This window comes from Saccostrea cucullata, unplaced genomic scaffold (assembly GCF_032062105.1).
Source record: "Saccostrea cucullata isolate Sc308-1 unplaced genomic scaffold, CSIRO_AGI_Scuc_v1 ctg452, whole genome shotgun sequence".
Taxonomy (NCBI): Eukaryota; Metazoa; Mollusca; class Bivalvia; order Ostreida; family Ostreidae; genus Saccostrea; species Saccostrea cuccullata.
The window spans coordinates 139,239-155,236 of NW_026921340.1; the positions used below are offsets into that span (position 1 = coordinate 139,239).

The 15,998-nt window shown below is 31.2% G+C and overlaps 1 protein-coding gene across 1 annotated transcript; it reads right to left on the reverse strand.

The window, feature by feature from the left end:
• Positions 1-8,099: 8,099 nt before the first annotated feature.
• LOC134259774 (thioredoxin reductase-like selenoprotein T1b) lies at positions 8,100-11,844 on the reverse strand. The gene is made up of 5 exons (XM_062742380.1): positions 11,653-11,844; positions 10,419-10,656; positions 9,832-9,919; positions 9,462-9,587; positions 8,100-9,138 (listed from the first exon to the last, which is right to left on the reverse strand). Exons 1-4 carry the CDS (start codon positions 11,817-11,819, stop codon positions 9,481-9,483), a joined length of 600 nt encoding a protein of 199 aa, XP_062598364.1. The 5' UTR covers positions 11,820-11,844; the 3' UTR covers positions 8,100-9,138; positions 9,462-9,480.
• Positions 11,845-15,998: the final 4,154 nt, after the last annotated feature.

Sequence of the window (15,998 nt, forward strand, 5' to 3'; positions counted from 1 at the left end):
GTAGAAGAAGGTCAGATTGCATTTTTTGAAAAAGGATTGTACGTTAGCAATTTTGAATGCATATATTGATATTATGGAGCAAAACTTGCATACATACTTTGTCATTTAAAAAAAAATGAGTTATATGCATTTATCTGGAAGAAATTTCTTTATAGCATGCATAGAGAGAACATTTTTACCCAAATCTATTGCTACGGATCCATCTTAATTAGCGATAATTTCCTCGTCATTAAACCAAACATATCAGAAGGTTAATTGCTTTTTGTGTTAAAAACGTCTTGTTAAGTACCTGGCTATGACCTGCTGAATAGCCTCAAAGCTAACCAAAATACTAGTTTATACATTAACAATGCATTACGACAATATAGTACTAATGCCCAAAATACCGTTATGATTCCATGTCGGTATATTAATTGTTAATGTATGTAAGATTAATATCTAATTAACAAACGTGTGCGGTTTTTCCAGGCAAAGCTTTATTTTCTTAGCCACCTTAAATGTTCTTTTTGTTTTGCCTATATAGAGTTTTCCTTTTCTGCAAAATTTTGCATTATTTAAAATATTTATGACATATTAGTTTTTTAGACAATTTTACATAAGCAAGAGTCTCACTAACTCTCTAGCTTCTTATTTCACTTCTTACTATATCTTTGATACTTCCTTTGCCACTGAGAGAATATGGTTTTTTTATATATATGTTGATGTTTCAGGTAAAAAAAAAAGCATATATATATATATGGTATTTAAAAAGATATTTGAACTTATTTTTATTACTATAGTTCTCAAAAGAGCTTATATTAATTCAATTAATTATTTTTTCTATGAAATCATTTTTTTAAAAAAAATCTTATTCTGCTTGGACTGTAAATAAAGCTCACTTTAAAAAAAAGTATGATAATTTTTCGCATGCTTAAAAGCAATTAAAATATTTCTAAGATATCCCTGTTGCATACATATGATGGAACACATACCTTACCTTTCTGGATCTTTGGCAATGTGCAGCAGACCCCGATTGTGGCGGACTTTTATAGCAGACGTTTTCCTAATTCCGCGGTAACTCCTGATTGATGGGTGGGTCGTTAGGCTAATGATACAATACACCTGTTTTGTGGGAAAAGATGGCGGAACCGTTTGACCGGGTCTGACCTTACTTGACAGGTATATGACCACTAACAAAAACAACTACACATTGTACTTAAGACTTCTAAACTGACCGCTAGTTTTACATCATTACACTAATTTATTGTCATTAGTACAACGTAACGGTCGTAAGAACCTGCCTTTTTAATTATCACATGCAAAATTAATTTAGTCTTCCGGGAAAAAGTTACACCTCTTAATTATACACAAAAATGCAACATTTTCTGCAATTTAATTGTCCTGTGAATTGCAGAGAACCGAGAAAAGGGATATTCATATTTGGGTATCATATAAGTCATGATAGAAACACTTTTTTCGCCAATGCTTAGAATTTTTTTTAAAATACTTGTTGCAAAAAACTAGAGAATCTCAAAACAGTATTTACATCAAATAAAAAGAATCAGTTACTGAACTTGAGGCTTGTCAAAATTACACAATTTTAGCAGGTTTACTCTATGAAATAAACACTTGAAAATATCGCCTCCGGGTTAAAATGTACATATTTTCTTATGTAGGACAAAATATCATTTAGTCAGAAGATATTGCATTGCAAACAGTAGAAAACTAGCAGTACTGCTACTAAATTACAAAAACACTCTGATAGGAAAGATTTCGTAAACTTCAAAAGTCTCTCTTGAAAATACGAAGTTTTAACATCAGAAAATTAAGAATCACAGTGAATTTTATTTGTTTGCGAAAAATTAATTTCTGGACAATTAAATCCCAAGAAAAAAAAATGAATAAATCGTGATTTTTTTTCCCTCGTCTTTTTCGATTTTTAAAAAGATTTAATTTTAGCAGGAATTATGAACAAAATCTTTATCAAATCAATTCTATAAAAATGTCTTCATGTTTTCTAGATTAATTATTATAACTGCATGTTTTCTAGATTTTTCCTAACTAATGCAAGAATGCTAAAAAATATTAAAAACCAAAAAAATATATTTGGTTTATCTTCTATGGCAGCACGTGTTTCAGAGATCACAAGATTTTTTTCTTTTATTCGAAAATTGTTGGAGTTTTGAGTTATTTGATTAAAAGAATGAATAAAAATAAAGAATATAAAATATTTTATTTTGTCAATCTAAATATACCACATGTAAAAAGTGATTGCATATAATTTCAAACATCTATACATTTAACAAAAAAGAAGAGACGTGCAATTTTTTTGCCTAAAGAGTTTGTGAAAATTTTATTGTAGATATATTTAATCGTATATTTCTTACTTTGAAAAAATAAATTATATAACTCAAATAAATTATTATAAATGTTCCTGAAAATGTCTTTTAAATGAATATATCATCATTTAAAAGAATACAAATAAACAATGTAATTCTAATAAATAAAAAATGTTTGTTAATTCGTGCTCATTAATCAAAACTCAAGTTTCCTGGTAAATGTATTCAGATGTTATCAGATAATCTCGGAATAAAAGTAAACATATGCATATTCTTCGAATATTATTTGTACGTTTACATTTTTCCAGATTTTTTTTAATCAATATTATTTTTTTTATTTCATTTTTATTTTATTTACTCAGTATTTATTTTTTTAATATATATTTTGCTCACTGGAATTTACTTCCTCGATTTTCGTTGACCTTTGTCTCCTCATACGTCTAAATGACAATAAATTACCTTTAACCGTCTTAACCTCAATGATTTTAGACAATAACAACACATTATAAAGTTTTCCATTCACGTTGATTGAGAAGGCAATAGCGTTGATGGAATATGCTTACATCGATTATCTGTAAAGCCATAAATAATGTCATCGCTTGATTTCATTGTCCATTTAAAATAATTTTTATGTTACATTAAATGCCTTTCCTAATTTTTATAAACATTTAAAGGCTAAAGCAAAACCTTGGCATCCCTTACATAAATGGCGAAAGGCAATGTTTAAATCATTAATAAGTTATAAATTAAAAAAAAAACAAAAAAAGACTGATTAGACTATCGTATATATAAAAAATCTGACATTATCAATTTAGGAATGCAGAAAAAATTGTAAAAGTAGTTATTAACGAATAATCTCATTTTTAGACTCTTTAGCAGAATACTTATAAGACATTTAGCAGAAATTACAATTTTCTGACGCTTCAGTGTTGAAGTTAAAGTAAAATAAGACTTTTTAACAGCCTTGGTTGTGCTGTTTGGGGGAAGGTGAGAAAGGTCTAGAAGAGCTAATATTTTGAGAACGAGTTTTATTGTTTTTCTCAGAGCATTTACAAGAGAAATGTTTAAAATATTTCACTTATTGTTAGTTTTAAAACTTTGTGCTGTTTTTGAAACTCGTAGAAAGTTGAAATGTTTCAAAAATAACAGCAGATTACATTGTGCTTAATAGTTTACATTTATAAACATGTTTTTTTTAAGAACTGAAAGATACCATTAACTTTTTTTTTAAAAATTGAATAAATTTTTCATCGTCAACTACCCTTATTACTTATACTCCGGTATTCTGCTATCATCTGCATTGTGATTACGTCATGCAACTTATTCGATACTCAAGAGCATGTTTCAAGTACGATAATTTTTAAATGGAGTTAAGCTATTGACAAATAAGTTTATGATACAAGGGTTTTGACAACCAAGTTTAAAATAAGTAGTTTGTAAATAACCCCCATAATGACATTGTTATCTTAAATATATTAGCATTGGGTAAGTACTTTGGCCGACGCTTATCATACTGATTGTTAGGTCTTTGCTTCCATATGTTTAATTTAACTGCCTGATTGATATCGTTTAAAGATTATTGCTTTCTGTATATATTCAATTTAAAAAGGATTACCCAGTTCATCTGTACATGGGGCTTACGGTGGGTGTAACCGGTCAACGTAGGATGCTTATCTGTCCAAGCCACCCGATCCCTTCTCTAAAATTTCCAAGGAGTCTTGTTAAGCCCTGTTATCAGATTTGTATCATTTGTATTTCTTTAAAATACTGATCGTTAATTTCCCCTTTTTTATGCAATTTTAATAAATCATAAACAAAGATAGGATTGAGAACAAATTCACAAATCAAAAAAAAAAGAAAGAAAGAAATATATGGAGATAACGAACAGTATTCAAGATCAAAAGTCCATTAAATGATACAAAATAGGAGCAGAGCAAATACGGACCTCCAAAACACCAGACTGGGATCAGGTGCCATGGAGGAGTGAGCATCGCCTGCTAACCGGTCATACACGCCAAGTGCTCCTTGTCTTCATCGAAAAATAACGGGAAAATCTGTCATCAATTCAAAGTATAAATATTGGACTAACAATTGGTATGAAAAATGTCAGTCAGCATTTGACTCAGTGATAAATTGTATTTGGTGACAAGGTCGTTGTATCGACCATAGAACTTACGAAATAATGACTTCAAACGAGACCGCTGATATTCCTGCTCAATCAACTTGTTTGTCAATAATTTACCTCATTTAAGATATGGTTCATACGAAAATCATGATCTTGCGTATTGTCTCAGTTGAGATATATAAACTCCGTATGCAGGGGATGAAGGTATATTGCTGCATGAGTAAGGGAAGTTGACGATAGAACAGTTAAAGTTATCATGTTTATCATAGAGCTTGGTTGTTAGATTACCATTTATGCCTTTTTTCGAGTAAAATGTCCAAATATGAAACAGATGTGACAGACTCTGTGGTATCTTTTATCTCAAGCTCATCAGGTTATATCATATCGACATAAGAATGGGTATTAAAAAACGATATGAGCATGCTCTAGAGTATTGTGTGTAATCGCAACATGCTCTAAGAGTACTAGTTTAGAGACGTAATAAACACCAAAGGTATTTGATAAAAGATAATAAGTACTTCATAATTAAGAAAAGTTGACGGTGGAAATGTTGAAGACATTTCTTCCGTTATATAGTTAAATTGACATATACAGTTGCATGGTCATTAACATCTTAATTGGTAAAATATCAGCATAGGATTCGTTTGTGGTGGATTTTGTGGTGTCTTGTATTTAGAGTTTACTGTGATTGATATATCAAGTTGGCATATGATAATAACTATTGTTAATTGAAAACATTGGCTATATATCGAAATATTGATTTGACACCAATAAAAATAAGACATTCTTATAACACGAAAGGAAAAACCATACTTATTGAGAAAGTAGGAGAGGGAGATAACAAAACTTTTAAACAAAAAGTATATAAATGCAAATAAATGTTACAATAATTATTTTCTTGGTTAAAGTGACCAGTCAAGTTAAATGATAGATCAATACGAGTATACGGTCAGTTGCCTCCATAAACAAAGGTAGAGTCATGTTGACATGGTTACGTACTGGGGGAAAGTCCTAACCTATAAGGAAATAGAGGGCACACTGAATGCATAACTTCCTTTATGGTTAAACATCAGACTATATATCAACAAAAAGTAAAAGATAGATAAGTAATGTTAGTAATAATGAGTAAAGTGGTGTCATTACTGGTCATTACTGGTATGTCAAACACAAAAATCGATTAGATTGATTTCAGTTCGGTATATTCATATTTCATAACTGTTGAAAATGACAGAAATTACCGAAAAAAAAATAATTGTTTGGTTTATGCTTTTCAATTGTATGTTCATATTTTTCTTATTCATTTTATTTAAATCTATGTTAGCTTTTTCAGAATTGTACTGTTGAGCTCAGTCATTATGTAAATTGTACCAGTATTTCAGAAGAACTTCGATTTAATTCTACAAGTGGTAATACAACTTACACTCATAGTCTCTCGAAAGAAGAAATTCTTCAAAATCATGTCAGTTTTGAATATTTTTTTAAGATCCCAAAGAACCAAAATGAATTTGAACTACCATCATAAAAATCTTGACAAACAAAGATACATAGCGGGTTCCAGTAAAAGCTTAACCAAGCCTCTTTCTTTACTCCTCACTAAGATATTAACAGCTAGTGGTCAACTGTTTTCGCATTATCAGTTGACGACTAGTTGACTGCTAGTTGACGGCTAGTTGACGGTCAACTACACATTTTCGGATGGGAGTAGTGAAGGCAAAACTTCAAGAGTACTGTGCAACATAGATATTGTCAATCAGACACACAAGCATTTTTTGGTGTCAATTTCCGTCGGAGTTCTTGTGTGTACAATCAGAATGTTTTAAACAAAATTTTGCAAATGACCAATGACAAGGTAAGTAAATTTACGAGTTCCATTTTTATTGAAAAAGCAGCTGTCGATGATATAAAAAAGCCTGGACTCAAATTTATCGTCGGGGATGGTTGTGTTTAAAGTTGAAAAGTCGTAAGTTTTTAAGCTGTTGATTTTGGTAAAATCTTTTAATTTCAAATTGTCCAAAAGTTCCTTGGAATTTTTAAGTATCCACAAGTGATTTACAACACTTCTTAAATATATTGATGCACAGTACTCTTGAAGTTTCTCCTTCACTTATTTTGATTTATTAGTGAAGAGTAAAGAAAGAGGCTTGAACATTTACGGGAACCCGCTATGTATCTTGTTAGGATGTTTATAAAGTTTCGGAATCCTGTTCAAATTCATTTTGGTTCTAAGAGATATTAAAAAAATATTCAAAAGTGACATATGATTCTGAAGAATTTCTTCCTTAGAAAGGGAACTATGAGTAAGTTGGAATACCACTTGTAAATCCAAGTTCTTCTAAAAATACAATTTATATAATGAGCCTTACAAACGAAGACAGTGTTGTTACATGCTTTGTCAGCAGTAACCAATACGTACTGATCATTTCATCTATCAAATTCTTTTTCACTTCTGGGTTATTGAACACAGAAGGATAGATGGTTTTCATAGTTACTGTTTATAGATGGTTTTCCTATGACATATTTTGCCTCGGAGTTATTCCCCTTAGCCGCCATCTTGTAGGGCAAAGCAGTGAATTCTCCTCTTTGAGCAACCAATTTTAAACACGCATGCAAGAATTATGGGGGAAAATATTTACAATCTTAAAATTATGAATTAAAGAGGCTTTAACAAATGTATATTCATAAGAAAAATAGTGTTGTCAATACCTCAGTAACCAGTATAACAAATTGAACTTGGTTGAATAATGAAGGGATCTGGGCCTCCAACATGGCGGCCATGGGGAATAACTCTTGCTTAAATCACCTCAATGGAAAACCATCTATTGTTCCTCAATCTTTTCATACGTGATAGTAAAATGGATCTGACACATTTATTTATTCCATTCTGACAAAGTGTCAACGTCTTCTTTTTCATATCTGTCCCATCACCTGGCGTAATCTTCAACAGAATCAATATTTATGAAATTCCGTCACCAGTTGAAGGATCAGGGTTCCCTATATTTAGGACCTTTCAAAATAAGAGATCTGAGGTCTTTATTATTAACTGTATTTATGTCACCTGTACCAATATCAATAACTTATAGGGTGAAGGAGATGAACGAGAATAAAATATTTTATACATGTGTCTATATGACTAGAGATACCAACGTCAGTTCTCTTCAAATATGTTCCCTTTCCCTACTCTAATGATGACAAAGTCGTGTAACAGATGACCACCCTCTTCCTTTGATCAAATCATCATCTGCTTAAACTATTTTTTCCTGCTGGTACAAGGAATAATGACTTTTGTATTTATTCAATAAATCACTTTAGCACTTTGATATTATTATCTAATTCTTGTCAGAGAATGTTCTCTCTTAACATACTGAAGAATTTCCAATTGTCCATTCCATGACAAAATCCCCTATGTGAGTGATTTTCTATAAGGACACTTTCTTCTTTTAATGATATGTAGTTGAACTACTGTATCTCACACATTTCAAAGTCCAAACCTCTTATTCCTGAAGAAGTTTACCCTCAATATCTCGAATACTTGGATATCCCAAAGGTTCTCCTTAGTCATATTGAGTTCTACATAACAAGATTTTACTGTACATATTCTAAAGGGATACAATATATTAAATTGAATGTTTTTTGAAATGACTAAATTAGACACTGTATTTAAAAACAAGTTTATTTAAAAGTAAGATTTTACAAGCCATCACAAATCACAGCCTGCATTTCTACTCAAAGAAATTCTGCATACAATAATAAACTGACACAAGTAAAATAATAGTAAAGCTTAATACATATGATCAAAAGATCAAATTCACACATGAAATAAAATTACTTCAATAATTTCATCAACTTTCAGGTGCAAATTAATTTTTTTTTACATTCAAAAATCACTTTAATAATTTAATTAAATTAAAATGAACCTTTTTTGTAAACATACAAACTCCTGCAAAACTGCAATTACAAAACTAGGAGCAGCTAAGTTAAATCACATTTGTAGACTCACGATAATTTCTACAAATCTCAGGTGTATTAGAGGTGTAGAGTGTACTGGAATGTTCAAAATCAATTTATACATATAGGATATATACTTTAATTTTTTAGTACCTCTATGGTATATTTGGATTGGGCTGACTGATTTATAAGATATTATCATGATTGCTGATGTTAGCTAGTTACAGGGATCCAAATAATAAATGAAATTCAAGTTTCCTTTAGTCTAAAATTATCAAAATTTCAGATAGAGGTGTAACTAATGAGGGCTGATAAAGATCCACAATCACTTTCACAATACCATAATTATCTAATTCTTCTACTTAACATCAAGTTCACAAATAATATATATCATGACATAATTTATGTTCCTCATTCACACATCATCACTCAGAAATAATTCATGTCACTATTTACATCAAACACATTCATAGAACAAAACTCCACTTCTTCAATTTGGACAAGGATTATTTGTAAATTACAAATGTTTAAATGAAAGATTCTTGATCACATTTTGTCAAATTTCAGATCAGACATGAAAGTCATCAGATAATACATCACTGTTGATTGGTTGACAGTAACAGAAGACAGATCCTGATTGGTTATCCAACACTTCATTAACAGCAAAGCTGTTTGCAATGAAGGCTTTCATTGGTTCAGTTTCTGCTCTTCTACTACTGTTATAAATCAAGTAGTTTTGTTATTTGAAGACTGAAAAAGAGAAAAGAAAATAATTTAAAAACAATAGAAGTAATTTTTGAGTAGACAATTTCCTTTCAATTCATAAATTAAATTAAGAGAATAAATTTGATAGCTACCCAATATTCATAAATTATGAGAATGGATTTGATAGCTGCCCAAGTTTTATTTGTATGATCTGATTTAAAACAGTTTTTTATTTAAACAAATCACTTCACAGTTTTTAAAGTTAAAACTGTCCCTGTCATACAGTATAATTTGGGTTACTAATTGATTCATTTTTTAAGTATTTAAAATTTTCTATTTTTTGGGAGAGGTACTCTCCTTACACCTACCTAACATGTCCTTATTCTCTTATTGCACTGGATTTGTGTATAAACGCATGTGGTTTTCAATGATCTGAAACATTTCATTAGGTTGCGGAATTCTCCCTGTCTCTAATTTTGACCACACAGGAACATCTGCAGAAAACGAAATTTGTTTAATAAAATAGATACATGTATTTCAATCTGTTAGGCTGCTCATCTGATAAATAAAGCTTTAAATTTAGAGAGTTCTTAGTTGTTTCTACATTAATTAATATAATGATACACTTCTATTCCAGTTCTTTATTTTCAATTCCTGATACTGTAAATATAAATCCAAATACATTTTTCTATCACATGACAATTCTATGTATTGATCATTACAAATATCTTCACAAACCATTAAATATGACTTCAAAAGCCCCAGTAGAAATCATCTGTCCCTCTATAGCATTGCTGATAAAAAACACCATAAGGCAAGCATAAATCTGAAAGAATCAGAACAGACATTTCTGACATGTACGATAAGGATATGATCCATCTCCAATTAACAAACGAAAAGGATAGGGTTCATAATATTATTCAACATTCTGCAAAATGACAACTTTGTAATACTCCATCTTATTTTTCTTTTCAACTATCTCAATTTACAACTTCTTTACTTTTATGTAAATTTCAAATGAAGCTTACATGTTTTACGACAACAATGTTGTAAAAATCTAATATAAATTCTTTTTCTATATATATCTTTATTCTTATTCATTGGGTGTATTTTCCTCACGCCATTAACCAAATTGAATTCTCTTTCTTTTTATCAGTATTTATTTCAGTTGTAAAATTAATATCAGCTAGAGCTGTAAATAATAATTTCTTATCATTACAACTTACATATACATATTTGAAACCCTTAAATTTTTTAATCCTTTTGCCATGTTTAGTAAGACAGTTTTGGAAATATCTACCGGTAGAAAGAATTTTAGATTTTACCTTATTTTCTGACGCCCAGTTAAAAATACTAGGTGTCTCCATATTCAGATGAGGAAATGGGTTCTGTCCACTAACAATCATAACAATGAGAACAAGTTTGAAAATACTTAGAAACTGAGCGACAGCGGCACGACCCGAGGGTGGGGGGTAGTTATCACCCTGGATGTCAAGTGCCGGAAATCGCTCATGAAGAAGCTGGGCATACTGGTCAAAGACCTTCCTGTACCCTCAGGAGTAACTGAAAAGAGAAATGATGAAAATTGTTTTAGTTTTACTAAGTTGTTACCAAGGACTCTCAATTCTAATGAACAGATATTGACAGTCTACATGCAATTTGCTCTCTTTAATATAATATTGCCACAGTTGCCCCTCTTGTGCCAAAGCTTAAGCATTAAAACTTTAAATAGTCACTCATCCAGAAAATCTAAGTCAAATTCGGCATCTAAAGCTAGTTTGATACTGTTCATCCCATGTGCAGGTTTGGTCTACGTTACAAATACAATATACGAAAAAACAAGTGCGACTGTGCTTTTGCCCTAGTTGCCTAAAATTTTGTGTAACCAAAGCCATTAGTCTGTAACTAAAGTGTCAATTCTTAAGTAGCTAAAAATTTATTTAATGAAGGAAGTCTTCGCAAGGTTAAAAATTGTAACAGATAAGATAAGATAAGATATGTTTTATTACTAATTCAGTGCCCAAATGAGCATAAAGAGTACAAACTTACAAGAGAAAGGCCTAAAATATAGTTGACAGAAAAAGAAAAAAAAAAAAAAACATTTAGACATACATGAACCTATATAAACATGTACATAAAATAGACATATGACTCTTCAATGTATATATACATATGTATCATATTGTGGTATGGGGCATCAGTATTTAGGCCTAATGGCAATTAATTAATGTACATGCATTTTTGAACTTAATGTTTATAAGACAGATACAGAAGAAAAAAAAAGGCAAAGTACATTAGTAGTAGAGACTGAAGTACACATGAATTGAATAATTATGTAATCATGTAACAAAAGAGAATGACATTGAAAGCATTATGCATGGGAATCTACCATTGTGATAATAACAGTTAGAATGATGAAATTAGATCAATATTTTCAGAATGAGATAATTTTCACGTTTTCAGTTTAATGTTCAAGGCAATTTGATGAAATCAAAGTTACTGAGTCATGACTGCGTTGTAAATAAAACCGATGTTCCATCTTTCGTAAGAAATTCTTACCAAAACAAAAATTTAAGGGTCGGTCCAGCAAATTTAGACAATTTGGGGGTCTTGATGTCCTTCTGTACGTCTTGTGCTTGTTCACTGTGACTTAAATCTCTCCATGTGAGGAAAATCAGCGCCGAAAACACCAGAACCATAGGTAGCTGACCCATTCCGTCAGCCATTAGCTTTACCGGAAGTGTGATCGAAGGTTCAACTAATAACCCCAAAACCATTGGGGTTATGCTAAATGCAAAGGAAAGTGAGAGAGTGATTAATTTCCTCCACATAGAGATATTTGAATTATACATTGACATATAATTCAATAAATATTAAAATAAGTTTACATTTATAAACATACTAAATTCCCAAATACAAGAAAATATGGCTCAAGTTCAATATAAGACGAAAATAGTTCCAATTTTTTTTTCTCGTAAGAATATTTTTTTTTTGCATATTCATCAATATTCATAAATGTATAAAATAAAATAAATTACCATATTTTGCATATGAATCAAATTTGAATATTAATGAATATTTGGGGCCATTATTGGTAAATTAGTTATATAAACCAATTGCATTCTATATTGTCAACCAATTATTATATAAAATGGATCATAAAGTACGAAACAAGATATGTATCTTACATATGATTTTATTTAAGTATCAATAAATTTTAATGTGCGCTTAGTAGTCATAAATGAACATTTGTTCATAAGCATGCTACTATATCTGGTCGACAGGCAGACGGGTTGACATTATCATAAATGCTACTAAGGTTGACACTAGTGTAAATATATATTTCAAAGTCATAAAATATCATTTGTTCAAAAAAAATCCTTATATGTCTGCTTAACAGGTTGACAGGTCGACAGGTTGACAGGTCGACGGGTCGACAGGTTGACAGGTCCACAGGTTGACAGGTCGACAGGTAGACAGGTCGACAGGTTGACATCAATAATACTGTGAAGTTTGAAAGTAAATTTGTTAATAAATGTGCTTTTATATCTGGTTGACAGGTTGACAACATTATTCAAATGTATTTTTAATTGACAATAAGACGTGCTGATATGGAATGCCATATACGACAGCCAACTGCTTACTGTCAACTGCTGACTGCTTACTGCCAACTGTCAGCTGCTTACTGCCAACTGCCACACATATTTGAATAAATTTTATTTTTGTATTGATATTTATATGAATTTTTACAAAAAAGGGGGAAAAAAAGGCACGGATCCAGGACATTTTTTCCAAGGGGGTCACCCTGGTAAATTTGAATTGAATAAAATGACCAATATGTTTTATCATATGACGCCAGTTTCGAGATTGTAACTCTCCTACGATAGAGGCGCAAAAAGTACCCATTTCAGCATGGAGGTGGGACAGGTTTTCTCTGTATACAAAAGTGCATAAATAAAAGAACGATATTTATGGCTTTTAAAATTAATTAAATGTCATAGAAAGATAATAAAGTTATGCAGTGATGCATTTGATGATTTTATCAAGCTCAACTATGCATATTTACAATTCTACTATAAATTTTCGGGTACTTGAAAACGAAAAAACGTCATAGTCTTTATACAAAGTAACAGATTTTTTTCATTGTTCGAACATTTTCTAAAAAGTTAGTGTTTTTAAGTTAAAATAAGGAAAAGAATCAATATGTAATTTAGATTCCCGACGTGCAATGACCAGATGCATGTGTATCGTATTTATAAGAGGTCCATATCTCTTCCTTCGTCAGAAAAGTCTCATATCCACTGATATTTTCTTTTTTTTTTTCGCTATTTTTGATTTAAAAATGATGCCTTTACTTTAATTCGGTTATTCTCAAGCTGCAGAGTGCATCCTGACAATCGTGTAGTTATGATAAACCGGTATATCGATGATGCAATGTATCCAACATACACAATATCAAATATCTGTCCCACCTGTTTGTTTACGCGGCAACGAAACCCCCCTCCTCAACGAAAGAGCGCACCAAGGGAGATAATCTCGAAACTTGCGTGTTGTGTATTTGCCGTCGGGTTCGGCGTCTCAATAATTACATTATGTTGTTCTAAAATTAAACTCTGAAGCTGACGAACGTGTTCTTGTCTTCTCCCGGGTTTTTGGAGCCACGTGGTGCCAAACTAGGACCCACACCATTGCCAAAGCACCACAGTATGGCGCATAAGAACCCCCTCTCCCCGGCCGAAATAAATTTTCACATTTAGGAAAGGACTTTATGTATTTTTTTCTTGTCAAGAAATTTCTGGGTTGGATTTTTTTTTTACCAGAGTGACCCTCTTGGAAAAAATGTCCTATAGATCCGCGCTTTTTTTTTAAATTTACATAAATATCAATATAACAATAAAATTTATTCAAATATGTGTGGCAGTTGGCAGTCAGCAGTTGGCAGTAAGCAGTTGGCTGTCGTATATGGCATTCCATATGCTGACAATTTATATATTCAGCTTATTTATAGTAAAATGAGTCAGCATAATACACATTGTTAAGGTAATTTGGTTTCTGTGTCAAATGGAGATGTATATATATCTAACTGTTATCAGACATTGCGCATATATAATGAGAATAAAATTTAGACTTTCAGGCATTCAATAAACATGTATCTTATGATATAACCTGTCTACCTGTCAACCTGTCGACTTGTCGACCTGTCAAACCTGCTGTCAAATTGTTGTTCTTCATTTAAACTGTTGACCTGTCGACCTGTCGACCTGTCAAATTGTTGTTCTTAATTTAAACTGTTGACCTGTCTACCTGTCAACCTGTCGACTTGTAAGCCTGTCGACCTGTCAACCTGTCGACCTTTCAAATTATTGTTCTGAAAACAATTTCATTTGTTTAATATTCATTAAAAAGTAATTAGCATTAAATGTTTTGTTCATATATTTATATTAGAATATAATTGATATAATTATACATGAATATTTATGATCTTACAAAAATATTATAATAACAAAACCGATTTACTGCAGAGTATGTGGATGGGACTATTTTCGTCTTATTTTGTACTTGACCCGAAAATATGAACAATTTTATGACTAAAAATTATATTAAAAAATTCGTCTATGATAATTTAAAATTATCATCTGGAATCTCAGTTTTTATGAAGTTGAGCCCCCGCAATTTTAAACATGTATATAATGTTATGTAGGGGCTTGCCTCTTCCACAGGCACCTGACGAATAGATGGTGTAACACCCAACCACCACCACCCCCTTCTGGAATTTTTTATTAGACACACAAACTTATCAAAAAATACACGATTTCCTAGCCTATCATTCTTATATATGTAGTTTGATATATAGTCGTACTGGGCCAATTTCTAAATCTCAACAAAAGTGAACAATGATATCAGATATCGAAATATAAGAATGATGGACTGGGAAATCATGTATTCTTGATAAGTTTTTGTGTCTAATAAAAATTCTCAGAAGCTGGGGGGGGGGGGGGGCACACCATCAATTCGTCAGGTGCATTTGGCCTATAGCTATTCCATCAGAATGGTATGTCATTGTTTCATGATCTTTTTTATAGGAAGTACATAATGTGTATATATCATAAGCTTTCTTTAATGATGATTATATTTTATTTTGTCGCAAAACATTTTAATTGTATGCACAAAGTCAGGGGGAGCATTGAATTATGGTGAATGAATGTAAGAGTTACCTCCCTTTATGCAGTACATGTATAAGATATATATCACAAACTTGAGCACGGACTGACAACACTGATGATCGAGTTGGTTTTGATTTCTTACATTTCTACTCTGAATTTTCTGGATTAAATTTTAACATTTTTCAGTAAAAAAACAACAAAATTTTTACTATTCTTAAATCCTTGTTTTGCTCTGGGAGATCCGAAATAGGTGCACAATGGCATTATCTGATATAAAGAATCTGTGAAAGTATCATTTCATTTTATTCAGTGGTATAGGAGGAGTTGCAGATAAAAGATGGATACTCTTTAATATTATACATGTAAAAAGAATTGCAGTGTCCATGTTTTGCTATGGGAAACCTAAATTATGTGTCAGATCAAAAAGTATAAGTCGGACGAACACATGCACAGCCAGACGGACGGAAAGACCCTCCCACTTTCAAGCAATGGGATAAATATTCTGCATGATGTAAATGCATTTTTTTTTTATTTGTGCATGAACAAAATATATCGTTTTCCCTATGCTGCATTTATTTTCTAGACAAGTTTCCGTTGATTTTCAGTATGACTTAAGAAAGGAACTAAAAAAAGCTATATATTATATTTATATTTATAAACGTCATTTAGATGTACATAGCGTAAAATCAGTAAGGCGATCGATTGTTTATCATCTGAATCTTTTGCAAAATTTTAATTATC